This window comes from Canis lupus, chromosome 38, assembly GCF_011100685.1.
Source record: "Canis lupus familiaris isolate Mischka breed German Shepherd chromosome 38, alternate assembly UU_Cfam_GSD_1.0, whole genome shotgun sequence".
NCBI classification, from domain to species: domain Eukaryota; kingdom Metazoa; phylum Chordata; class Mammalia; order Carnivora; family Canidae; genus Canis; species Canis lupus.
Window position 1 is genome coordinate 24001931 of NC_049259.1, and position 27252 is coordinate 24029182.

The 27252-nt window shown below is 46.4% G+C and overlaps 2 protein-coding genes across 2 annotated transcripts; both read left to right on the forward strand.

Moving 5' to 3' along the window:
• Window positions 1-5129: 5129 nt before the first annotated feature.
• Window positions 5130-6071, forward strand: OR10X1 (olfactory receptor family 10 subfamily X member 1). Its single transcript, NM_001388775.1, has one exon. The coding sequence runs from the start codon at window positions 5130-5132 to the stop codon at window positions 6069-6071; it is 942 nt and encodes a 313-aa protein (NP_001375704.1).
• An 11210-nt stretch (window positions 6072-17281) lies between these two features.
• OR6P1 (olfactory receptor family 6 subfamily P member 1) lies at window positions 17282-18238 on the forward strand. Its single transcript, NM_001313856.1, is given in 1 exon segment — window positions 17282-18238. A coding segment is annotated over 1 exon segment (957 nt).

Here is a 27252-nt window from a genome sequence, read left to right on the forward strand (position 1 = left end):
CCAGGGAGTTGTTGGGACCTATTGCCATCTTTTGTAATTTCCTCCAAATATCAGGAGCCGATTGAGTTACAAGCTTATCCTTTAATATTATTTCCTCCTCTGGAGTATGTGGGGTCAGACAGGTCTGCGGTATTGAAGTCTCTCTAAGGTAGAAGGGGGCTCTAGGGACCCCTGAATTACCTGGGCCACCTTAGAATAGTTGAAAGCCTTGGCCCTGGTTCTCCTCAATCCTTCCAGAACACATGCCTGGAAATGTTTCTGTTTCCAGACCCCCAAGGAACAAGCATAGTCCCATCTGGGGGCGCCCGGAGGACCGCCTGTTACCAGTAGGGAACGCCCCTTCCCCAACCTGTAGTCGTTCCTCCAAGGCCATCACGTGCTCGTCCCCAGAGCTCTCGGTGGCCTGCAAGGCAGCTTGCCTTTCTGCAGCAAAGTCTGATCAAGAATCAACGTTACATCCCTCCAACCTGATTCAAACATTTGGATTATACTTTGAAAGACTCCCATATGTTGGTCAGGGTTCCCTGCGTCCTGCCCAGGTCACTGTTGATGTGTTGGAAGTCTTGGAGAGACAGTGGCACGTGTACCTTGCTTGGGCCACGTTCACTGGCCTTTTCAGCTACGGGTACGGCAGGTGCACCTTTTTCTCACGGGGGAGATTCTCGGTGTGAGGCAACCCTGAATGAGGCGGGCAAGAGGGTTTAACAGGTGGTGTTTCCTGGGAAGGAGCTTCGGGGGCGGGTCATTGGGCACCTGCTCCTTGTGATGGTTTGCGGACCCCCAAGGGAGGGGCTCATGAGACCTGCGGAGTCAGCCTGCTGTCCCGAGGTGAAGAATGCTCGGGCACAGGGGCCCTGGACCATCGGCCCTCCCTTTCAGTCCAGATCCAAATAGGGGAGTAGGGCCTTCCGGAGGCCAGGCCTCTGCAGCCTCCAGGCGATGCTGAGGCCACGCCCGGGAACAGAAAACCTTCAGATGTTTTCCCTCAAGCGTCAGCCGGCCAGGTTTCCCCAATTTTGCAGAATGCCATCTAAGGCGTCTCTGCCGAGGCTGGTCTGTATCCCGGCTTGCGACCCGGGTCAGACTCACTTACCCCATACCTGCTACGCAGAGGTGACTGCGAAGGTGTCCCCGCCACTCAGCTCTGTCCTGTAAACCAAGGCAACCCGGGTTCGCCGTCCCCAGGGGAGTGGCCGCTCTTGCCCAGCTGCCCCTAATCTTGCTTGTTCCCTTGGGTTTCCCCATGAATCTGGCTCCCCTCATAGGGTTTAGTGAGGTTAATAGTTATACTGTGATCCTCCCCTTAGAAGCCCAAGGAAGCAAGCGGGTCACCAGGGCCTCGGCGGGAGGCTGTGCTGCCTCCGGGAGGCTCCCCGGGCTGGGACCCCTCGGCCGTCTCGTCCTTCCCGCATCTGCAACACCCCAGGGCCACCAGCTGCAAGCCAGGGGCAGGCCCAGAGACGGGGTTGCCTGTCCCCACCTGAGCCTGGGCCCCAGCCTGAGCCGCAGCCCCTGGTGCATCCCTAGTCCGCGGCCCGGAGCCGCCGGCCCAGCGCAGTTTCAGTTAAGCGTCCTCGTCGGACCTTCGAGCGTTTCTGTTCAAACACCTGAGGTCCCCTGAGCGTCCCCTGTGGGCAGGCACAGGCCACCACCGGCGAAGCCCCCGGGTGCAGAGAAGCCAACCAGGAAAGTGGAAAGACTGAGAGCAGAGCCCGCCAGGGTTAGGCCGGCGTCCCGTCCCTTGCGGGGGGTTGGGGGGGCAGCCCTTCCTCCAGAAGCCTGTCCCCTGAGTCAAGACCGGCGGCCCCGCTAGTTGCCTTTAACTGGCCGACAGGTGCCCCACTTTGCAGTCTGTTACGAGAAGAGGTCTCCCAGGAACGACAAGACAAGAGTCCGCCTTACTCACCCTTCACTGGGCGTGATCGCAGGTTTCCACACCGGATGATACGGGACAGCGTGGTTCCTGCTCCTGGGGCCTCGCGAGCACCAGACAGCGAGTGAAGCGAGAGAAGCGTATTGAGTGAAGAAGTGAGAGGGGTCCCGACAGGACTGCCACCGAGGGCTTTCGGGCTGGCCTTTCATTGAGAACCTAACCAGGGAGCCCGCAGCCTGGAGATTTCCTTGTGCTGTCTCAGGGGATTGGCATTCGGCCGTTTTGGGGTCTGGTGAGTCTCTGGGATCGCCTGTTAACCATCAAAGGGAGATACTCCCGAACACCTGGGAGCCAAGAAACCTAATTTCCTTTTTTTCTCTGTTTTTCCTGTCTTATCTCTGTTTCCTTGGGATGGGTAGGAGCCTGAGTCGGAGCCATTTGGTGTCCTTGGGATTTAGGGAAGCCCACAGACTTATGGGAGCCTGACCCTGGGCCTTTCCCTTCTCTTTCCCTGCCTAGCCCCATCTGCCCCTGGCTCACTCCTACATCAGTTTCAGGTTCAGCTACTGAGCTCAGGGTCAGGAGATCAAGCACCCACCCCCACCCCCCAACCTTGGGCTCTAGACTCAGCACGATGCCTGCTTAGGGCTTTTTCTCTCCTTCTGACTTTACCCCTGTCTTCCATTCTATAAATACATAAATAGATAGAAGATAGATAGATGATAGATAGATAGATAGATAGATAGATAGATAGATAGATAGATAGATGATAGATAGATAAAGAGAAAGAAAGAGCGAGCTTGAGTTCTGTACGCAGGACCCCAGGTACTAAAAACAACTTGTGTTGCCAGTCTACTCTCCCCTTCAACTCGCTTTGGGGGTATTTGGTTCATCTTTTAGTTCTGCACCCCCATCGAACTGCTCTTCCCACAGAGTTATTGTGAAGAGTCAAGAGAACTAGAAAACTTCAGCATGTGAGGTCCTTTCCTGAGGCAAGAACTGTTCACGGTGTCTCCGAAATAAGCAGGAGGGCATCTGGGACCTAGTATTTCTGGGAGGGGAGAAAGTCGTCGGAGACGGTCGGAGTGCTTCCAAAGCCTGTTTGCAGGGGAAGCGTAAGGACGAGCTGCCAGTGTGGGTGTGGGTACCTAAATTTAGACGTGAAGGAGGCTCGCTTAAAATGCCTCCTAAGGGAGCCCCAGGGTGGTTCAGACGCTGCCCCTCCTAACACAGCGGGAGGCAGGACAAAAGCCGCTCAAGTCTTCTTTTGGAGAGATAATCACTCAGACAGCGCAGGTGTGCAAACAGTGAGACAGAGTGAGAACGGGAAGGGAGAAGGTGTGGTGGGGAAGGGGAGTCACATGCTTCGCGTGTGGCCAAGAAAGAACGAGTCTCGCCAGGTCTAAGAAGAGGACAAAAGAATCAAGGAGATCTCTAAGGAGAGCCCATATGGCCGTGGGTGATTTCGGCAGCCGTTCATAAAAAAAGGTTTATAATTATATAACTATATTTATTTTATTTACATTTATGTACATATGATAAAATTATATAATTATAATTTAGATCATTTTCCTAGTGCCTCTTGACTGTCAGTGAGCAGCTCAATTGGGCGGACAGAAGCATGAATCTCAGCCTGAACCAAATCCAATTAAGAGCGGAAAGTCTATTTCTCTTCATGCTCAGCACACTCTGCAACGCTGAATAACAAAGTAAAGGAGAAACTTTATAGATTCAGCACTCTTTTTTGATAACCAACCTATCCATGCAGCATGTATAGGGAATCATTACTTTCTTAATACGCTTTGTATTAGCACTGTGAGAAATGCAGAAATCTATGACCGGCGGCCTCTTTCCTTGAGGCAAGAAACATTGATAAATGGGAAGAATATACAATTAAAGTCAAAACACTTGGATTCCAGCTACAAATATGCCACTTCATAGACACAGCTACCTTATTTCTAAAATCAGTAAAACAATCACAGCTGCCGTACGCATCCCACGGCTGTCCTATGCACTTCACATCTTCATTGTCAAGAATAAAACCAATAATCTTTAGAAGGAATTTGCCAAAATGTAGATCCTGTCAATGCTAGTTATTAAATATGTTGACGTGTTGGAGAGGAATAACCATAGCTCAGTATAGCACGAAGCCGAGGGAATGTGTTAAATATAAGGAAAGGCAGCGTGTTGTAGAAGTTACAGGAGGCTGAGATTAAATCAGAAGCAGAATTATCAAAGAATTCACAGAATCTCTAGTTATTTTATCTTTTTCAGATGCTGGCTTGGCATTGACAAAACGGGCCAATTTTCACCTGCAACCTGCACTGTGTTTGCATAAAAAGTCTGCTTATCAATACCATCGACTTACTCTAATTAATCACTATTAATCTGAAGTGTCCTGGAGTAGCCTATTTTCACTCTCCTGAGAATAGAGGGAAGGGAGCATATTCTTTACTTTCTCTTAATATTTCAGGATCTAACAGTCCTCTCCAAGAAGAGATAGTGACTTTGGGCTTCTTTGCAATCATAGGCCATTGTCCAAATTTGGTCCCTAAATGACTAACAAACCAATTATCAATCTTCACTCATTAGATATTTACAGACAATATTTTATGTGGAAGTTGCTTTGTCAGACCCTGACTCTGTGTATGAACTACTTGGTAGTTTTGTTGTTTTTTTTTTTTTTTTTTCTAGTATTCAGAGTTTGACCAAATCTAGCTCAGCTAATGCACCTGAATTTCCTTTATCTGGATATTAATCAGAATCCTTTTTCCTGGGATCCCTGGGTGGCGCAGCGGTTTGGTGCCTGCCTTTGGCCCAGGGCACGATCCTGGAGACCCGGGATCGAATCCCACGTCGGGCTCCCGGTGCATGGAGCCTGCTTCTCCCTCTGCCTGTGTCTCTGCCTCTCTCTCTGTGTGTGACTATTGTAAATAAAAAAAAAAAAATTATAAAAAAAAAGAATCCTTTTTCCTCATTATATTACCAGCCAATAAAGTCTTCTTAAAAAATAAGCCAGAAAGCATCTTCTGTCATCCAATAAGTGATCAGTGATCAGCGGTTGCTCAATAAGGGGGTAACAAGAGAATTTAAAAGTTAGGAAAGCACATAACCTACATATGGCTGGTGTTTTGCTAAACCAAATGAAAAATCAGTCAGTAATTATAACTCTGGTCATCTGTCTTATTCACACCGTAATTTTCAAAGAATAACGGAGAATGGAATAATTATTTGTTGTTTCTTCCAGATTTCAGACATGCAAACAATGAAGGTCAACCAGACAGTCCTGAAGGAATTCATTCTTGTTGGCTTTTCCGTGTACCCCCATGTGCAGGCTTTCCTCTTCGTGGTCTTCCTTTGCCTCTATCTTCTCACCCTCACAGGTAACCTGGCTATCATGGGTCTAACTTGGGTGGACAGATCTCTCCACACCCCTATGTACCTCTTCCTTGGTGCCCTCTCTTTCTCCGAGACCTGCTACACACTGACCATCATCCCCAAGATGCTGGCCGATCTGCTGACTGAAAACAAGAGCATCTCAGTCATGGGGTGTGGCTTGCAGATGTGTTTCTTCTTGGGACTCGGTGGCACAAATTGTATCATCCTCACCTTGATGGGATATGATCGCTTTCTGGCCATCTGCAACCCTCTCAGATATCCACTGCTTATGACCAATGGGGTGTGTGGACAGCTTGTGGCCTCTGCTTGGGGGGGAGGCTTTCTCATCTCTCTGATAGAGACTGCACTGATATTCAGGGGCTCCTTCTGCAGCCCCAACCTCGTCAAACACTTCTTCTGCCACATGCGGACAGTGGCGAGGCTGGCCTGTATAGACAGCAACCTCACTGAATCCATTGTGACGATGATCTCAGTGTCAGGCTTGATGGGCACCTTCCTGCTCATCATCATCACTTACGTGTTCATTCTCTCCACTGTATTCAGGATCCCATCAGCCAAGGGCAAGCAGAAGGCCTTCTCTACCTGCGCCTCGCATCTCACAGTGGTCATTATCCACTTTGGGTTTGCCGCTATTGTCTATATGAAGCCAGAAACTTCGGGGGGAGATGATACCCTCATGTCTGTCCCTTATACAGTCATTACTCCTTTCCTCAGCCCCCTCATTTTCAGCCTCAGGAATAAGGACATGAAGAATGCCTTTAGGAAGGTGCTTGGAAAGAGAAGTTTCTTAAATAAATAATTTCGGATTATTGCTGCATGACTGACTGTCTCCTGATGTCAGTAGGCATTGCTCCTGTGATGCCAGGAGAAGCCTGTGCCATTTGCATTTTCCAAAGTTGGCACAGAGGAATCCAGAGACTGAGCCTGGGAACTCAACCATCACAAACATTTACTCAGTTTGTTAAAAAAGTTGTTGAACTACTCGTACTTCTACTGGCTGCTCCTGAAGACACTAGGCTGCCAGTAGTCAGGCTCTGGGCATCCTGCATCACGGAAGGGGAAAAGCAACACTGTGGAAGGGGAAAACAACTCTTGTGACCACAACACTGAGTGGCACTTAAAAAATATCTAAAGATAAGATGGCTGAGGAATTTTTCTAGGTCAAGATGTGAGGCATTGGGCTGTGCCTCCCACGAGATAAACCTTTTCTAATTGGTGATACACAATGTAGAAATCGTCAACTGTCTATTTGTGCATATCTGGATTGATACCTGTATTTGGTAAGTCCCATGCCATATTGATTACTGAAGGGTTTTTTTTTTAAGATTTTATTTATTTATTAGAGAGAGAGAGAGAGAGAGAGTATGAGCACAAATTGGGGAGGGACAGAGAGAGAATCTGAAGCAGACTCCCCACTGAGCGCAGAGCTCCATTTGAGGCTCAACCTCATGACCCTGAGATCAGGACGTGAGCTGAAAACAAGAGTCAGATGCTTAACTGACGGAGCCACCTAGAAGCCCCTCATTACTGAACATATTTAAAAACACTCTTCATGATTGTCAGAAGTGACCGATGCTCACTTCTGAATATATTAAATATCTTGGAACATTGATCCAACAAACAAACACAACAGTACAACCTCCTGTACATCCCAGGACTGGAGAAATCCATGGATGAGGGCTGGAAATAACCCCCGTTGTCTTTACAATGAAGGAATTCCAAAGCCAATGTTAAAAACCAAAAAAAAAGAATCATGATATTGAAGGTTTTCACCATGACAGGAGTTTTGGAATAATTTCTGCAGACATATGATGTATGCAGAAGGAAGCCAGATAAACAGAGCATCAAATCCTTACATCACCTGGAAAAGCTGGAAGCATTGTGGAGGTTATTTCACACAAAAGTAGCAAGTGATCTTAAGGAATATTCAAACACAGGAGCCTCGGGGGATTCTCTGAATCCGTTGCTCAAAGTTCAACTATTGTTAACCAAATCTGTGCCCTCTCATGACCGACAGACATGACATGTCTCATGACATGTATTAGGGTTTGATGTACATCAAACATATTGCTGACAGGGATGTTATAAAGAAAATGAGAGAACAGATGAGGTATTTTACAAACACGCACCATTGCGGTTACCTGTTGCCGCGACTCCCTTCTCTTCCCTGGGGCCATTCTGATGGCACAGTGACTGGAGCTTCTTCTACTTTTGCCCTTGAGAACAGATTATCCAATCTAAGGAAGGCAGAAAATCTTGCAAACCGATGCTAACCATTTACCCACCCTTGCTAGGTATAGATAATATGATGAAGTCCAGGCTTAAGTTCCTGAACTTGAATTTGGACTAATTAACTTGCATATATCTAAGGTAGTGACTGGGACAGACAGCGCTAGTTGCCGCTCAATATTCTGTGTTGAGATAGAAATAAGTAACTAAATGGGAACTGGAAAATACTTAGATGTTTAAAAGTCAAGAAACACACTTCTAAATACATCATGAGTCAAATAAAAACAACTTATGAATACGAAAGAAATTATTTGAATTGGAGAAAATGGAAATACTGTGGGTCAACAAGTTCATAGGATACAGCTTTCCAGTGTTCAGATGGAAACATATGACCTACAAAATGCATATTTAAAATGTTCACAGGCTGAAGATTAATAGCATAAGCATTCATCTCAAGAATTTGGGAAGGAAAAAAAAAAGAATTTGGGAAGAGAGGGGATCCCTGGGTGGCTCAATGGTTTAGTGCCTGATTTTGGCCCAGGGCGTAATCCTGGAGTCCCCAGATCAAATCCCGCATGGGGCTCCCTGCATGGAGCCTGCTTCTCCTTCTGCCTGTGTCTCTGCCTCTCTCTCTGTGTCTCTCATGAATAAATAAATAAAATCTTAAAAAAAAAAGAATTTGGGAAGGGAATAACTATATGAACACAAAAAAATTATAAAGAAAATAATGAGTAGGTAAGAGCAGAAATTAATTAGATGAATATACAATACAGTGGCTTAAAAAGTCAAAATTTATATGACTTATATGAATATAAATATATATGTATATATTTATAATTTATATTAAAAAGTCAAATCAATATGATTTATTGATATTAGAAATATAATATTATTCCCTGGTGGGATTGATGAATAAAGGCAGGACATATAAATAGACAATGATGGGGGACGCCTGGTGGCTCAGTGGTTGAGCATCTGCCTTCAGCTCAGGGCATGATCTTGGGGTCCCGGGATCGAATCCCACATCTGGCTCCCTGCATGGAGCCTGCTTCTCCCTCTGCCTGGGGCTCTGCCTCTCTCACTGTGTCTCTCATGAATAAGTAAGTAAAAATATTTAAAAAAAATTAAAAATCGAAAAAAATGAACAATGATAGGAATAAAAATTGGAGCGTTTCTCAGGTCACACCCACATAGAAGATGAGAGAATGTTGTGAGCAACTTCATGAACATAAATTTGAGAACTTACATAAAGTAGGAAAATTTCTATAGAGCACATATGAAAGCTGACACAGGGAAAACAGATATGTAATTCTCAATAAATTGCATTTTAATTAATATAGTCCACATTATAAACAAACAAACAAAACTCTCTGGGTCCCTTAAGGTTCACTAGTAGATTTTGTCAGACTTTCAAAGTGGAAGTTATGACAAACTTGCCCCAAACCTCCCATGGGACCGAAAAGGATAATTACTTCCCAACTCATTTTTTGGGCCAGTACGACGTAGACACTAGATCTTGAAATCTCACTCAGGAGCACAGGTGCAGAAATCTTAAGTAAAACTCGAGCTGGATTTAGTCCAGAAATGCAAGATTGACACATTCGAAGTCCATCCATGTAATTTACCATGTTATCAAAATAAAGGATATTAATTATGTTAATTGTTTTAATTGAAGAAACATTTTTGGATAAAATCTAATATCCATTCAGGGAATGAATAAAACCTTTTAGTATAATAAGAATTAAAAGAAAGTTCCAGGGATGCCTGGGGGGCTCAGCGGTTCAGCTACCGCCTCCGGCCCAAGGTGTAACCCCGGGTTATCGAGTCCCATGTCGGGCTCCCTGCAGGGAGCCTGCTTCTCTCTCTGTCTGTGTCTCTGCCTCCCTCTGTCTCTCTCTCTCTGTCTCATGAACAAATAAATAAAATCTTAAAAAAAAAAAAAAAAAAAGAAAGTTCCTTAAACTCCGGAGGCTCTCCAACTTCTTGTGTGTGCCCGGGTCCCGCTGACACAGGTCTACACAGCCTGGATGATGGACAATCGACTTCTCACTTGGGGTGCAACAGGTGAATGCGGACAACGATGCAGTCACGCGGACCGGAGCTTCCCGGGGATCTACGGGAGCACCCAGTACAGACCCACGCGAGATGACCAGATGGTTCCTCCGTCCCGGGGCCCTTGTCCGCGGACCAGACTGCTCTGCCTCAGTGTCCGCATCTCGGAAGAAGCCCAGGAGAGGGGCGCCTGGGGGGCTCGTTGGGTGCAGTGCTGCCTTGGGCTCAGGTCATGATCCGCAGCCCCATGCAGCCCTGCATGGGCTCCCCACTCACCGGGGAGTCTGCTTCTCCCCCCTCTGACCCTCCTCCTCCTCATGCTTCCTCTCAAATAAATAAATAAAATCTAAAACGAAAAAGAAAAGAAAAGAAAAGAATAAGAAGCACCCCAGGTGGAGCCGTGGGAGTCAGAACAAATCTGAGCTATTGCCTTCAGGAGCCCCCCCTCAGAGGAGCCTGCATGTGTGCTGATGACTCCGTGTGCCTCCCAGCAGGTAGAAAACAACAGAACCATCTGCAGGCCAGAAGCTGGAAAGGGCCCGGCCAGGGGTCCTGGGCCCCGAGGGAGCCTCATTGTGAGGGTGACAGGGCCGCGCACCTATGTGCGGACTGGACCCTGCAAAGCCAGGCGCTCGGGGCGCACGTGTGAGACGGAAATACCACCTCACTCACCTCCCTCCCCTTCCTGAAACCCTCTGGCCAACTCACCTTCCAGAACTGTGCTCTCGCGATTCCTTTCTTGGCTGATTTCTGGTCTTTTTCCTTCTTTGGAAAGTCCAAGGGTCATTCCCCAACTGAGCCCATTCATCTTCTCTGTCCCCCTGGATTCCAGTCCGTGGGTAGGTCTGTCACATCTATGTCTGCCAAGCCTGTGGTTGCTCTTTCTTACTTCCACAGTTACAGCCTGGACACGGACCTAAGATCCCAGCTCAGGTTGGACACATGCGGACGTAGCTGGACTTCTCCCGATCCTTGTAGCTTCATCCCACCTTTTGCAAAATACTCCTGTTTGCAGCCCTACTGTTGCGCAGGGAGGAGCAGGGAATTATTCCTCGGGCAGTGCGCCCCCTTCCCAGTATCACATCGTAGACAGGGGGTCATTCTGATACGGTGTGGCGGGCTGGGGTCCAGAGCCATGGCCGAGAAAGAATTCTTGAGGTGTCTTTGGTGCAAAACGGTGGTTTTATGAAAGCCGAGGGACAGGACGTGTGGGCAGAGAGAGCTGCGCGGGGCTGGTGAGGGGAGGTGGAGGGAGGACATACCTGGGAGTTGGAGGAAGTAAAGACAAAGAGGGGTTTCCAATAGGACTTTCATGTGCTAAAGAATACTCAGCCGTTAGAAACGACAAATACCCACCATTTGCTTCGACATGGATGGACCTATGGATGGACCTGGAGGGTATGATGCTGAGTGAAGTAAGTCAATCGGAGAAGGACAAACATTGTATGGTCTCATTTATTTGGGGAATATAAAAAATAGTGAAAGGGAATAAAGGGGAAAGGAGAAAAAAATGAGTGGGAAATATCAGAGAGGGAGACAGAACATGAGAGACTCCTGACTCTGGGAAACGAACTAGGGGTGGTGGAAGGGGAGGTGGGTGGGGGGTGGGGGGACTGGGTGATGGGCACTGAGGGGGGCACTTGGCGGGATGAGCACTGGGTGTTATTCTATATGTTGGTAAATTGAATTTAAATTTAAAAATGTAAAAAAAAAAAAAAAAAAAAAAGGCAGCTGGGAGTTTCCTGGAGGGACTTTTACTCTGCCTGCCTCAAGTATGTGTCAATGGGCTGCAGGTTATAAGGACGTTTAACTGTGTCTACACTTCCTTCTACCTTAGCTTCCTGCATCAACTTGACTTCTGCTTGGACACTGCCAGGGATGGGGACATCACCACCTAGCACGGGAGGTACCTGGCCTGTCTGTGGCAGCTCCAGCAGGCTGAGAGGCCCAGGAGCTCCCGGGCCTGCAAGGCAGGCAGGAACCCAGAGCCGTGCGACGAGGAAAACGCCTCATTTTCAGAAGAAGACTCCAATCTGAGCCAGGAATCTGGAGTCTGAAATGACCCCCCTGCCCACCCTCAGTCCCCGGCCTCCCCTGCGCCCCCTCCTAGCCCAGGGCTATTCACAAAGGGACGTGAAAAGGGGTGAGCAGGGAAAGACGCCTCCCCTGTTGGATCCCCCTGATGTATGGACAGGAGAGGAAGCACCTCTTCTCACCCGGAAGCAGACAAATAATACAGACGGTCCAGGTTTGATGAGTATTTTCTCAAAAAAATTTAACGATCTGAAACACCAATTAATTCATCTGTAACTTTCTTATTTTCTTGTTCTCCTTCCCCAAAGGGACCTTAAACTTGAATCATCATTATGTCTGTGGACGTAGACACGGATGGGAAGACTCGGGCGGTGGAGTCGACGACATCAGTTTGCTTCCCTCCAGGGCCGTGTCCCCCCAGGCTTGGCCTTTCCATTGTACCGAGCATGGCCCGTGTGGCTTGGCCCAGCCTTGTGGGGGGAGGTGGGTCACCATGACAATGTGTCCTGAGGGGCCCTGTCCCTGAGGATGAAGGCATAAGAGCCGGCTACTGCTGCCCCTGTCTGCTTCACGGCTCACCTGCCGCACCTCTGTGCCGTCACGCCATGAACGGACGACTCAGCTTGAAAAATCATGAAGAATCAGCTTTCTTGAAGAGCCGCTGGGTCTGACTGCACCTGCCCAGAAGGAGAGGAAAGCAGCCCGGGGACAAAGCCCAAAGGCAGGGCGCGTGGGTGGTGAGCGCAGAGGTGAGGCAAGCCAAGAGGTAAGCAAACCTGCCTGAGAAGCTCTCGCCTCACTCAGGTCAGGTGCGAGGGCCTCGCTCACCCCCTACGGGGCCCAGAGCACTCATAATCCTGAAGATCTCTTGAATTTCTCCAGATGTTCAATTGGCTTGACATAGAAAATAAATAAAGAAAAAAGAAAAAGCTCAGTGATGCCGACGTCTCATCCTGAGAGCCCAGCTATTTTACTGGCAGTCACATGTGTATGGCCGGGAGCGGATGCTGAGCAGCACATCAGCGGGCTCGCAAGCATGAGGCACGCCATGTGCTCAGCTGCACCCGAGCCCGGGCTGGACGTGTGTGTCGGGGAGGACGGGAGACCGCGTGTGGAAGGGCCTGTGCGAGCAGAGGCAGTGGGGGCGCGTGGGGATCTGTCTCGGCACCTCGGGATCCACACCTGCCCCACCCCGGTGCACGACCCATGTCCTATCTCCCGAGCCAACCTCGTGGTGCCACAGCCTCAAACCACTCTGGTTGTGCTCAGTGACAAGCCTAGCATCCAAAAGGGTAGGACCCGGGGCTACGCAGACCCAGGCTGTGCCTGGGTGCCGGGCCTTGCAGCGCCCGGGCCCCCTGGCCCTCACCTCCAGCCCTGCTCTCTGCAGAGCATCTGATGCCTTAAATCTGCTTCCTGGACCCAGGCTTACGGGCGCTGGCGGGTGCAAAAGGGCTCCTGGTGGGTGCAAAAGGCTCTTGGAGGGTGCAAAGGGCTCTTGGTGGGTGCAAAAGGGCTCCTGGAGCCTGCAAAGGGCTCCTGGTGGGTGCAAAAGGGCTTTTGGAGGGTGCAAAAGGCTCTTGGTGGGTGCAAAAGGGCTCTGGCGGGTGCAAAAGAGCTCTTGGCAGGTGCAAAGGGCTCTTGGCAGGTGCAAAAGGGCTCTTGGCGGGTGCAAAAAGGCTCCTGGAGCCTGCCAAAGGGCTCCTGGCGGGTGCAAAAGGGCTCCTGGTGGGTGCAAAAGGCTCTTGGAGGGTGCAAAGGGCTCTTGGTGGGTGCAAAAGGGCTCCTGGAGCCTGCAAAGGGCTCCTGGTGGGTGCAAAAGGGCTTTTGGAGGGTGCAAAAGGCTCTTGGTGGGTGCAAAAGGGCTCTGGCGGGTGCAAAAGAGCTCTTGGCAGGTGCAAAGGGCTCTTGGCAGGTGCAAAAGGGCTCTTGGAGGGTGCAAAAAGGCTCCTGGAGCCTGCCAAAGGGCTCCTGGCGGGTGCAAAAGGGCTCTTGGCGGGTGCAAAAGGGCTCTTGGCGGGTACAAAAGAGCTCTTGGCAGATGCAAAAGTGCTCCTGGCAGCTGCAAAAGGGCTCCTGGCGCCTGCAAAAGGGCTCCTGGTGTGTGCAAAAGGGCTCTTGGTGGGTGCAAAAGGCTCTTGGTGGGTGCAAAAGGGCTCCTGGTGCCTGCCAAAGTGCTCCTGGCGGCTGCAAAAGGGCTCCTGGTGGGTGTAAAAGAGCTCTTGGCAGATGCAAAAGTGCTCCTGGGGGCTGCAAAAGTGCTCCTGGCAGCTGCAAAAGGGCTCCTGGTGTGTGCAAAAGGGCTCTTGGCAGGTGCAAAAGGGCTCCTGGTGGGTGCAAAAGGGCTCTTGTCAGGTGCAAAAGGGCTCTTGATCGGTGCAAAGGGCTCTTGGAGGGTGCAAAGGGCTCTTGATGGCTGCAAAAGGGCTCTTGGCAGGTGCAAAAGGGCTCTGGATCAGTGCAAAGTGCTCTTGGAAGGTGCAAAGGGCTCTTGGAGGGTGCAAAGGGCTCTTGGTGGCTGCAAAAGGGCTCTTGGTGGGTGCAAAGGGCTCTTGGCAGGTGCAAAAGGGCTCCTGGTGGGTGCAAAAGGGCTCTTGGTGGGTGCAAAAGGGGTCCTGGGGGGTGCAAAAAAGGTCCTGGCAGGTGCAAAAGGGCTCTTGGCGGGTGCAAAGGGCTCTCGGAGATGCAGGGATGGGGCACCCCAGGGAATCATTCGCTGGGCTGCAAATGTCTGATCAGCTCTTCTTAGAACTGATCCGCTAGACGAAGTATCCCTTCTCCTTCCCCCTTTGCTTTTCAAAACCTGTTGTCCCTTGGGCGAGGGAAGGCACAACCGACCCAGTGTGCGCAAGGGACGCGGGGGGACGTCGGTGTGGTGCCAGCTGGGCGCTGGGGGACAGAAGGACCAATGCCGGGCAGCCCGTCCTTTCTCAAGTCCGCCGTTTCCAGTCTATTTCTTTCAACACAATTGAAGGGAAGCTGATGGAGTTGTCAGCTAATAGATCAATAAAAGCCATTTTCATGATAGATGACTCTGCAATTTCTGGCACATAACTAATAGAAAGTTCAAATAATTTAGTGTTATTACTATAACAAAACGACTTCCATTCCCCGAGCTGTGGTGTATCAATGTCATTTATTTCCGTGAACTGCTTTCCTCAGTGTTTATATCTCCAAAATGAAAAATAAGAATGGAATGGATTCGGAAACTGCTCTCATTCTGATGATAAGTCGTCTTCACGGATGCGCACGAGAACGGAGAAAAAGTGCAGTCCACGTTATTATAAAATGATACGCCAGTAAAAAAAAAAAAAAGTAACATTTTTGAAGTATGTCATATTTTTATTGTTTTGGTGAAATGTATGCTGATTACAGAATAAAATCTAATAGGAAATCTTTTCAAAACATTTATAGCCTCCGGAGTACAAGAAAAAAACCAACAACATGCAGATGGATATAGAGAAATCGACAAAAAGCTTGTGATTATAAAAATATATTACAATGCCTTGAATTATGGGTTCAGTGAGAAAAATAATGTAAAATTTCCATTTTTTTTAAACGACTCATGCACTCATGTAATTTTTGAAACAAGTATCCGTGGCACCAATGTTAAGATTTCACTGTCCAAAAAAAAAAAAATTAAAGAAAAAAGGATTTCACTGACCGATAAAGGACCAATATAATCATTTCACTTAAAAAAATAAATAAATACAAATTAAAATTAAAAAATAATAATTTCACTTAAAATGTAATTACTCACACGCGGTGGACATTAGGTTTCGTGCAATTATTTAAATGTATGACCAAAAAACATTGATGTCTAGTTTACAATATGCAAGCTGATATATTGTCATCTTATTTTGTGTTTGTGATTGGGAATGGGTTTGTTGTAGTTGCTTTTGTCTTAATTTTTTTTTTTAAACCTGAATAGAGTCGAGCCACAGGGTTGCATGAGTGCTGGGTGCACAACACCCTGATTCAGCTTCTCTACAGGTCGTGCCGGGCCACCCCGAGTGCACCTGCCATCTGTCACCACGCAGCCATTACTACGGTGTATTGTTTTTTCATGTTTGCATAAAGAAAAACAAATGTTAAGTTCCGCCAAAAATGAGAAGGCTTGATGATGCGTAGCACGTGACCCGATCTCAAGTCAGATGTCCCTGTTTGTCAGGGGCCCCCCGCTGGCAGCAGTGAGAGGAGGAGGCTGGCCAGGCTCAGAAGGGAGGTCGTGAGGCGTGCGATGCTCTCTTCCAACCTGGTGCCTCAACGGCGTATCAGCTTTCTGTTACGTTGCACACAAATTCCACACACTTGGTGGCACAGCAGTTGAGATCTACTCTGTCTGTGGGTTCTGGAGACCAGCAGTGTGGAATCAACGTGAAGGTGTCGCCAGGCTGCACGTCCTCTGGAGGCTCCGGGGGAGAACACGCTCCTCGTCTCTGGGGCTGTGGGCTTTCTTCAGATTAGAGTCACACCACTTCCAGTCCTCAAGGCCGGCGTCTTCCAACCTCTGTGTCACCTCTGTGGGGCCTTCTCCTCTGTGTGTCTACTTCACGTTGCTCTCTGCCTCTTTCTTGTAAGGAAATTACAAGAATCACACTTAAGGTCCAACTGAATAACGCAGGATAGACTACCATCTCCATAGCCTTAACTTAATCACACCCGCAAAGACTTTGTCAGACAATGTAAAGTTTACAGGTTCTGGAGATCAGGGTGTGGGCACGTTTAGGGGGTCCATGCTCCAACCTACAGCACCAACCCTGGCATGAGACAATCCGGGCACAGAAAATGTGCTCCAAAACAGCTATAAAATGAATGGGAAAATGATTCTTTTTTTTTTTTTTTTTTTGGAGCAGGACTCTTTTAGCTCTCACACATCCTGCCTCTCTCAAAATAATTAATTAATCGATTAATTAATTAAAAAATAGGGCACCTGGGTGACTCAGTAGGTTGAACATCTGACTCTTGATTTCAGTTCAGTTCATGATCTCAGGGTTGTGAGATCAGCCCCACACTGGGGCTCCGAGCTGAGTGTGGGGCCTGCTTAGGATTATCTCTCTCTCTCTCTTCCTCTCCCCCACTCCCCTACTTGCACTCTCCCTCTCCCTCTTTCTAAAAATAATAATAAATTTTTTTAAAAAGAAAGTTTTTAGCTGATCTGTATTGAATTATCTCTCCAACTATTAGTGGCTATTTCCCAAACCAACCCTTCTTTATCCCATGCTCTTAGCCTACAGCTCAGTTATGTCTTTGAGCTACTAATTCCCCATTCCCTGGAGAGTAAAGCCTTCAGGCTCCAGCTTGCTATCCCTCCTTCTTTTATTCATTCACTCAACAAATATTGAATCCAGGTACTATGGGGTTATGGCTTTGCAGGAAGTGAAGGAAGAGCATGTTATGGTTAAGAAAACAAGAGTTGAAATATTAAGACCTGTTCTGAAGTCACCCAGCAAGCACTTACCAAATTTCCACTGTAGTTAAGATCACTAAATCGTTGAGCACAATCCTCAAGTCTCTTCCCTTGAGGTGGGAGATGAAACGACAAAGTGAAGGAGCTAAATGATGTACTAATAGCGTACTATGGAGCATCTTCAGAGGGTTGTAACCTGGGGTTGTGGGGAGGTTAGCAGTTTGGACCCCCTGTCTCTCAGTATCTTGTTCTTCCTTTCCTTTCAGATAGGCAGGTGGACGGAGATGATGGGAAATTTGAGTGGAGGCCACATAGCAGATTTTATTTTGGTGGGCTTCCCAACCTCTCCACCCCTCCAGTTACTTCTCTTTGTCCTCTTCTTTGCAATTTACCTGTTGACACTGTTGGAGAATGCACTCATCGTTTCCACAATCTGGCTCACTCCAAGCCTTCACCGCCCGATGTACTTTTTCCTTGGCCATCTGTCCTTCCTGGAGCTGTGGTACATCAATGTCACAGTTCCTCGTCTTTTGGGAGCATTTCTTACCCAGGACCGTAGAGTCTCCTATGTAGGCTGCATGACCCAGCTCTACTTCTTCATTGCCCTAGCCTGCACCGAATGTGTCCTGCTGGCAGTCATGGCCTATGACCGCTACCTGGCCATCTGTGAGCCCCTCCGTTATCCTAGTCTCATGCCGTCCAGCCTGGCCATTCGCCTTGCTGCTTCCTCTTGGGGTGGTGGCTTCTTCAGCTCCATGATGAAGCTTCTTTTCATTTCCCGACTGTCCTACTGTGGGCCCAACATCATCAACCATTTTTTCTGTGATATCTCCCCACTACTCAACCTTACCTGCTCTGACAAGGAGCAAGCAGAACTAGTAGACTTCCTGTTGGCCCTGGTGATGATCCTGCTTCCTCTACTGGCTGTGGTTTCATCATATGCTGCCATCATTGCCACCATCCTGAGGATCCCTACTGCCCAGGGACGTCGCAAAGCCTTTTCCACCTGTGCCTCTCACCTGGCAGTGGTTGTCATCTACTACTCCTCCACCCTCTTCACCTATGCAAGGCCCCGGGCCATGTACACCTTCAACCACAACAAGATCATCTCTGTGCTCTATACGGTCATTGTACCATTCCTCAATCCAGCCATCTACTGCCTGAGGAACAAGGAGGTGAAGGATGCTCTCAGGAAGTTGGTTCTGGGCAGATGCCACTATCCTAGTGATGTCCCAGACTGATGTACAGCAGAACCTAGCAGGGTTCAGGGTCTTAAGGAAGGAACAGCATCCTAATAGTGCCACCTCAAGGAATCATAAAATAGGCTCAGAGAGAACACTGATCAATTAGTATGCAATTTTCTTAGATAGTATCTGGGAATCTCCTGATACAAAAGTTTATGAATCATTAGTCTTGTACAGGGTTTCCAAACTATGGTTGAATTAGCTGCATAAGACTCTCCTGGTGGTTTAGTAAGACACAAATTCCACCCCCCACCCTGCTGCCCTCAAATTGTAGAGAGTCTGGTAGAGCACCTCTAGGTTGCAACTCCACCATGCACAATTTCCAATGTCTTAGCAACTCTTGTTTCATAGCCCGTTTGAAATTCCCTACTCTAGACCAACTTCTTATTTCATAAATGAGAAAATATAAGAAAGGGGATTTACTGGTCGATATGTCAAAGTGATATAGGCTTTATTGCAGCAGTTTTCAAGGTCCAAATTCTCAAATCCCATTTCCATGAGAAATCACAGAAGTACAATTATTATACCCCAAGAACTGAAACTCGCGTCACCTAATCGATATTCTGTACAAGTCTCACACCCATTGCAAGTCAAGGAGGAGGAAGATGTAGTGTTGATATTCAGCGGTGTGTCTACCAATGAACATGGATAAATATCCATCTGCATCTTCCTTCTTTGACTCCCAGTGGGACACCAAGCTGGTTGACCTAATGAGTGTTGATTTAGTAGTAGGTAAAATGCAGTAGAAAGCTTTTATGTAGGTTGGTCTCAGAATCTTCTCCAGCAATATGGGCAGCTTTTGCCTTAATTAGTTGGGACCTGGATTATAGCATTTGCTAAATATTTTAAGTTTTTCTGCTGGGGCAAAAGAACAGAAAATGTCTTAATAAGAGACAGAATGAAGGGGTGAGGGGCGGGATGCAGATATCCATCTGTAGAGTGAGTGACATGCCTCAAACTCAAAGCCTGAATTATAGGCATTCTTCCAACTTCCTTTGATTTTTGGAAACTTGCTTGAATTGCTTACAGAGATTTTCACATCCTGACTCAGGGTTACATTCTGTACATTTGAACCATAGCCAATGTTTCTTTAGTTGTGGGATATGTAGAAGAGTAAAAAAAAAAAAAAGCAATATTGAACAAATATTCATAAATACAAATTGTCCTAATTGATGCATCTGCTCATTCTGGGCTAGGCTTGGGGGGAGAAAAAGATGATTGTTTATTAAAGAATCTACTTGCTCAATAATCATTTTAGGTTTTCCAGAATCTAAAATGAAATAACAACAACAGAAACAAAGAAATCTGACACTTTTAAAAGTGTAAGTTGCTTTATTTCTTTTTTTTTTTTAAGTTGCTTTATTTCCATGAAATTTCTAAATAGCCTTTTAAAGAATCATCTCTGGGACTGGCTCCGTGTACCTTCCCCTCATTATGTTCTCTTTTCCTTTCATAGAGTTATGGAAGGCACGGCGTTTTATGGGAAGAATTCTGCTCCTAAAACCAAGAAATGTCGCTTTGATCCTAGTTTTACTTTTGATAAGTCCCTGTTACAATCAAAATATTATCACCTACCTCATACGCTTGCTGCAAATATCAAATAAATAATGTATGTGGGAGTGAAGTGTTAAAAATCTCTTCTCTCTGTAGGTAAATTTCACCTTGAATTAGCTTTCTTTTCTTCCCCCAGCTTTATCGAAACACTGCTGACAAATAAAATTGAAAGCATATAATGCGACGACTTGACATTCATACACACTGCGAAAAAATTCACCTTCCGTTACCTTTCTAGCTCAGGGCCCTTGGAAGCCTGGTAAATGCTACTAAGCAGCATTGTCTAGGGTACAAATGAGCCCCGATGAGTAAAAGTCCTCTGGACTGGGAAAATAATGACAGTATTAAAAGCTTCTGGGGTCAGTCACAGCTTCAGGCTACTTTTGAGACTTGGGGTGCCTTTCGTTGGGAGCCCTGGACACCGGAGACATCGCAGAACTGTTAGGAGAGACGACTGCTCTTTGGGCCTTGAGGGCTCCAAGTCAAGGTGGACCAGGTGTCCCTGTATGAGAACCTCATGGCCTCACCCCTGCCCTGTGACTTTGAATTCCAGAGACTACTTCCCGAGTCAGCTTCCAGCACTCCTTCCCCAGAAGAGAAATCCCAGGTGTCGCCCTGCCCGCCTGCTGTTTCACTGTCCTGTTTTATTCTAAGGGAAGCTGATGCCGAGAGAGCATGCGTGCAAGTGGGCAGAGGGGCCAGGGGAGAGGGAGAGGGAATCACATACAGATGGCCTTGCTGAACCCAGAGCCCGAGGCGGGGCTTGATCCCAAGGCCCCGAGATCATGACCTGAGATGAAATCAAGAGTTGGACACTTAACTGACGGAGCCACCCAGGAGCCCCTCAAGTATTTTTTTTAATTAAATGATAAAAATTAATTCTCATTTGTTGGAGTCACTGTAATGTGTGCTTTCTTTTCTTTTTACCCTAATATACCCGATATAACATATTCATCTAATTTTTGCCTTGTGTTCTTTTAGAATTTGTCAATTGATTTTTTGTTTTAGGGTTTTTAAAAAAAATTCAAATGAAATGTATTTTTCTAAGTTGCCAGATTAAGATCATGATGTCTCCCCCCACACCTCCTCTCTCATCATTCCATGAAACGTGAGATTTACTGTCTCTTCAAAGTTGTAATTCACAGGTTAGCCTGAGAGAAGTTGGCCATTTCCCCGACGCTACACCCACAGTCCCAGGCGCTACTACAAGTCAGTTTCATATTCTTTTATTTTACTACACTTTATTTTATTTCATTTTGTTTTCTTTCTTTCTTTTTTTTATAATAAATTTATTTTTTATTGGTGTTCAATTTGCCTGCAAATGACGTATCAGAGAAAGAGTTGGTTTCCAAGATCTATTTCTTTCTCTTTAGGTTATGAACGTGCTCAGTGGAGCCGACTTTCCATGGGAGAGGGATAACAGAAAGGGAACAAGGGAGAGCGTTGTGTTCATTATGAATCTTTAAATAAATGTAATTTATTTTACAACAGGGGCACTATTCATCACAATTAACTAAAAATGCTCATACACTTAAGAAGAAACCATAAGCTGTGTGATTTTTCATTCTTAAAACAATGCATAGAAAACACAAAATGTGGTTATTTGCCTCAAAATTTTTATAATGAGAAGAAATAGAAAACATACGATTTTCAGAAACGATAAAATGCAAGGAAAATTATGGATTTTTCCAGTAAACTTCAACTTTTACATTTAAAAATCCCTCTATTTCTCCTTTCCAAAGCTAAATGCCTTATTGATCCTGAATATGCTTCCAGAGTCAGACATATCACAATATATAACCTCTGCGCTTTTTCTTGCTCAACTGAAAGCTTAGTCTCTATATTTTTAAATATGATATTAACTTTTTTTTTCTGTGACAAGAAACAATAAAGAGCTACTTAGAATTCCTTTTTTGCTTTAAGCACTCAGAGTTCTAACTGCAGCTTTTTTTCTTTGTACCAAGGAATGACTGTAAACAGTCATAACAAGAAAAGATGCTATTTTGTTTTATTAACTTTTGGGTTAATGTTAGCGCTGCCTTTTAAAGATGAGGAACGTGGTGCTTGGAGAGGCTTGGGAATTTGCCTTACAGAGCTAACAGAGAGCAATGAAAACTCATGTTTTTCTTTTTTTATCGACTACATTTGATTTGACATGACATTGTGTGGATTTAAGTGTGTACAACGTGTTAAAATTTGATAATGTTTACATATTGTAATATGATTGTCTTCGTAGCTATATTCATCGCATTACATAATTATAGTCCCACATTGTTGTCTATACTCCTTATACTGTGCATTGAAAACTATGGCTTGTTTGCTCTCCGTTCAAGCGTGTACCCTAAACACTGTGAGTCTTACCACCTCCTCACCCCCACTCCCCGGTAATCGCATCCTGACATCTGTTTTGTATGAGTTTGACTTTTTCTTTCAAGGTTCCACACGTTAGTGATACCGTTTAGTACTTGTCTTTATCTGACTTAACTCACTGAGCATAATGTTCTCAAGGCTCATCCGTGTTGTCTCACATGGCGAGATTCTCTCCTTTCTCATGGCCAAATTCTCATGGCACGTCTTTTTTCATCTATTCATCCACTGATGGGCATTTAGGTTGATTTCTTGGCTACGCGTCTTGGCTACTGTGAATAATGCTGTAATAATGAATGTGGGGATGCGTATGTCTCTTTGAAATGCATACGTGTCCCTTTAACTATTGAGTTCCTGATGTGTGAGAGTCGCGTAGGTGTGTAGAGCTGGTTCTTGTGTGCATAACACCTAAGGTGTTTGAAGTTTGTGTGTGTGTGTGTGTATACTTGGGCCCCCAAATAAGAGTCCATGAATGCCATTCTGACTTTCTGCTGAATGACTTTGGTTATAGTGCTATCTTCTAGTATAAGAATGTGTAAGTATAAAGGATCCTGTTATTTGTGAGCCCAATTTCCGGAAAGAGAATACACGTGCACACACATGCACACACAGGCTTCCCCTCACCTTCCTCTGCCCCAAAGTCTGGCAGGGAGGAAGACCGTGTGCATCAAGCCTAAGATCTCTCTTGAGCCATTTAGCTTGCCAGCTCTTCCCTTAGTATTCCACCCAGGTCCCCTCGGGGAGGCGAGGTGAAAGGCCAAATACTTTCCTGAGGGCTGTGTCTGCAGAGAGGTCCCCTGTGGGTGGGAGGGGGTTGGTGTGTGCTCCTCCAGTAGCTTGGAGGCAGGCAGAGCACAAATAGCTCATTCTGTGCCTTCTTCAAGCTGAGCAGAGACACAACCAGCACCTCTTGAGCTTGGAGATATTGTCTTCTTCCTTTTGGTCTACATGGTCTCTCCTCTTTTCTCAGTCCAAAGTGGCCATGTCTGACGAGGCTGGGAGAAGAGTCCTAAGTTACATCCCTGGGAAAATGGTGGGTTGAAAAAAGACTCTCAGGTATTTCCAGGGGATGACGGACAATCATTTTTATCTCAATCACTGATTCTCGGGAGCTTTCGTTTTATGGATATTTAAAACTAGTTGTCTTCTTTGAGCTTATCGCGGGAAGTAGCTACAGGGTATAGCTGGGGAATGAACTTAGTACACATCTGCATTCATTCCACTTCAACAATATCTGTCTATCGCCTGTATATATTAAGCCACAGGAAGAGGTATTGTGTAATAAAGGTTGTCGTGTCATTTTAAGACTCTACTGTAATAACCCACTCTAGATAAAATAAGCCTGAGTCTGAACAGTTGTCCAGGGATGTGTGCTCCTGAAGATACCTCCCTTTAATGCATCAGCCCACCTGTATGCCTTGCAAAGTGCAGAGTTCACGCGTACAGTGACCTAGGGAACAGACAGAGAGAAAATGGCAGAGATAATAGAATGATTATGAGAGAACACGAAAGAGTATGTGTGTTGGCGGGGGGCCGGGGGTGGAAGACAGGTATGTGAGTATGTGTGTGTTTCTCCATTAAATGAGGACAGGGTCTGGCAAAGGTAATGGTGCCTGCAGGTTTGGTGACTTACAACTCCTTAGAAGATTTCACTTCTCTTTGTGCGTGGTTCCATAAGAGGAAGTTGGTGACAGTCATTTCTGGGTCAACTGGGCACCATGATGTTTGTCCTGGCTGATGCCCTATGGTGCGGATCACATGAAATAATGCTCCTTCGGATATTGTACAGTGATATGCAAACGTGAGGCCTCAACTGGCTGTGAAAATGCTGCCATAGAGTCAGCACATTATCCTCAGGGATGCACCTGCTGCCTAACTTCTGCTGGAGCAAAGGCTGTAACTCTCTGAGCCTTGCTCTCTTCCTCCTCTATCTGTCAGACGGACACAATAAAGGACCTTGGAAGCCACAAGATGGGACTAAGATGACCTAGTTCTGGAGATTGAGACCTAGACCCCTCACTACATTTACATTGCGTGGGACTATTGGCAAAGCATACTACATATTCACCTCTATATGTCTACGCATATATACATACACATATATACGTGTTATGTATATGGAGGATTTCGAGGCTCAAATATGATCATACTGCACCTCCAATTCTTTCCCTCTTTTATTTGACTTTTACTCTTTTTTAAAGATTTTATTTATTTACTCATGAGAGACAGAGAGAGAGAGAGAGAAACTGAGGGAGAAGCAGGCTCCATGCAGGGAGCCCGACGCGCGACTCGATCCCGGGTCTCCAGGATCTCACCCCAGGCAGAAGGCAGCACTAAACCGCTGAGCCACCGGGGCTGCCCTGACTTTTCCTCTTTTATTTGACTTTATTTGACCTTTCCTCTTTTATTTGACTGTTGGAAAACAAAGCTAATTCCATGCTTAAATGATAAAACTTGCTTAGTCCAATGGTTTTGATATGATTCGATATACTTCCTTCTTTTCCCTTTTCCCCCTATCCTCATCTTGTGCTCATGTACCCGGCAGTACTGCCTCTGGACGCTTACATTCCTGTGGGGAGTACAGGAAGGAGATCACAGCACCTGTAAGAACATCCCCCGCTCGCTGTATGTGCTAATTCTTAGTCTTAAATTCCATGCGCTGCCTTCATTTCCAGCTTCAGGTCTGAGGCATCTCCTCTGAGAATGACAGTGCCTGATGCTAAAGTCCTGACAATAATACATTGCATCGTCCCATTTGTGGGGAACCCTGGATGGGTTCCAGGGAGACAGGACTTCTGGGTATAATGCCCTCCTTACTCTTAGCTGGAATATAAAAATGCAAGTGGGAAGGAGCCCAGGGACATGGTTCTGGAGACCGGTGTCCTATTACGGTGAATCAAAGACATGCCTCCCAAACAGAAATGTCACCCCCCTGTCCCCCACCCCCAGTAGCTGGAAACAGGTTGATTCCAAGTGTCCATTTTCCAGGACAGAGGTGTGCTGAGGAAAAGCCTCAACTATTTGTTAATAGGTTTCAGGCTGGTTGGACTCTCGAACTCAGAGAAGAGAAGAAAGTAGCTGAGAGAAGCTCGGGGTTCACAGACCTTGCCTTGTTTGTGAGCTCCACCATCCCCACTCTGCCTCATGAATGCTAGGCCATGGCAAGCAGGGGCCATTCTGGGGTGTGTGTGTGTGTATGGGGGTGTGGGTGTGTGTGAATTAAAGGCTGAGTTCCAACAGAAAACAAATTAGTTGAATTTGCACTATTAGACATTGTGTGGTTTTGGTTTATCCGTATCTGTTTTCCTCTCTAACGTGGAAAACTACGAGGTGACCGTTATGCCTTTCTGTAGGGTCCTAGAGCGAAGTGCCCGTAGCAAGCGACCAGAGCATGGCGTGGGGAGCCATTGTCCAGGTCAGGAAAAACAGACCGCCTTCCCCGGTGTGCCCCACGTGTCCTGCACACAGCAGGGCTGTTGGGAAACAGAGAACAAGAGAGGCCGGTTCCAGAGAAGTGTGGGAGGGAGGAATCAGGCCATAGGACCCAGGGAGAGTCTGGGGAGGGCGAAACATGCAGCATGGGAGGTGCAGGGTGATGCTCAGCTGGCCTGGAAGGAGACTGTACCCTGGGGCGGGGGGCGAGGGGAATGCAGGAGGCTCACTGAACGCATAAGGCACTGGAGTTCTCCGTTTTTTTTCTGATACTATTTTCAAGCAACTTGTGTGTCCTTTAATCTAATACCCCTGGGAAGGACCTACAGTCCCCTCCCTTCTCATTAACCATGGCTGTGGTTTCCACCACGTAAACCTGCGTTGGTTTTTTGTTTTTCTGGTTTTTTTTGTTTTTTGGGGGGAGCAGACTGTTGGGAGAATTAGCCGGGTATTCTGGAAAGGCCACAGCAAATGTCCACAGGATTTTATTTATTATTATTTATTTATTTATTTATTTATTTATTTATTTATTTATTTTAATAATAAATTCATTTTTTATTGGTGTTCAATTTGCCAACATACAGAATAACACCTGGTGCTCATCCCGTCAAGTGCCCCCCTCAGTGCCCATCACCCAGTCACCCCCACCCCCCTCCTCCCCTTCTACGACCCCTAGTTCATTTTCCAGAGTTAGGAGTCTTCACGTTCTGTCTCCCTTTCTGATATTTCCTACCCATTTCTTCTCCCTTCCCTTCTATTCCCTTTCACTATTATTTAAACTTGAAAGCTCATTTGATGTTTACAGATGTAATGAAATTATATTATACCCACCTTGAAAATAGAAGAACTAGTATTCTGAAAATGAAGTCGTATGCTCATTTTGTTGGAGTGAGACCAAGGTGTGATTTGCTGTGTTTTTTCCAAACTCCTAATCAAGACTCCATACAATGGATTGGATCAAAGAAAACATTACCTTTTAAGTTATCTGTTTGGTTTTGCTTTCCAAGAAGCTGGTGAATATTCATATCAAATGTGCTATGAACCCTGTGTGTTTGCTCAAATATTGCCTCATTCAAGCTTTCTGATCTTGTTAAATAGGAAAAAAAAAAAAAAGAAACAAAGCAAAATAGCAGAATTCTTTCGTTACAGGTAAGTGGGCTTATAAGACTTCTCCAGAGTCATACAGATTATCCCTGGGGGATGGACACCTGAATCGCCTGCCTCCTTTCCATATGTAGTAGATTGGGTTTCTTGCTTATAGCGAAGGGGTGGTTTGAAGGCCATCCTCCTATGCCCGACAGAGATGTTCTCGAAAGGCACAGAACTAACTGGGAGTCATAAGTTTCCAATTTCACTTCTGTAGGACCTTGAATGTGTGCTCTCTCTCTCGGCTTAATTTGAAAAAAAAAAAAAATTAAAACATAACCTCCCTAAAGTACGTTTTTTGCTCAAAAGCTATGGTTCTGATCACCAACGAGGAGGAAGTAAGGTCAAAAGGCAGGAGAACTTCTATTGTGCTGAGTTTTCTGGGCGCGGGCTCTATCGATGTCAGTAACCACGGGCTGGTGCTCAGTCCTGGACAAAACTGATTTTGTCTGTGCCCACAGCCAGTGACGATCACCAAGGTTCTGGAAGTGGATAACGATACAGCGACCATC

Bases quoted from the DNA above. Each gene is read 5' to 3' on its own strand.
- OR10X1 (NM_001388775.1), top strand. From the start codon at position 5,130: ATGCAAACAATGAAGGTCAACCAGACAGTCCTGAAGGAATTCATTCTT.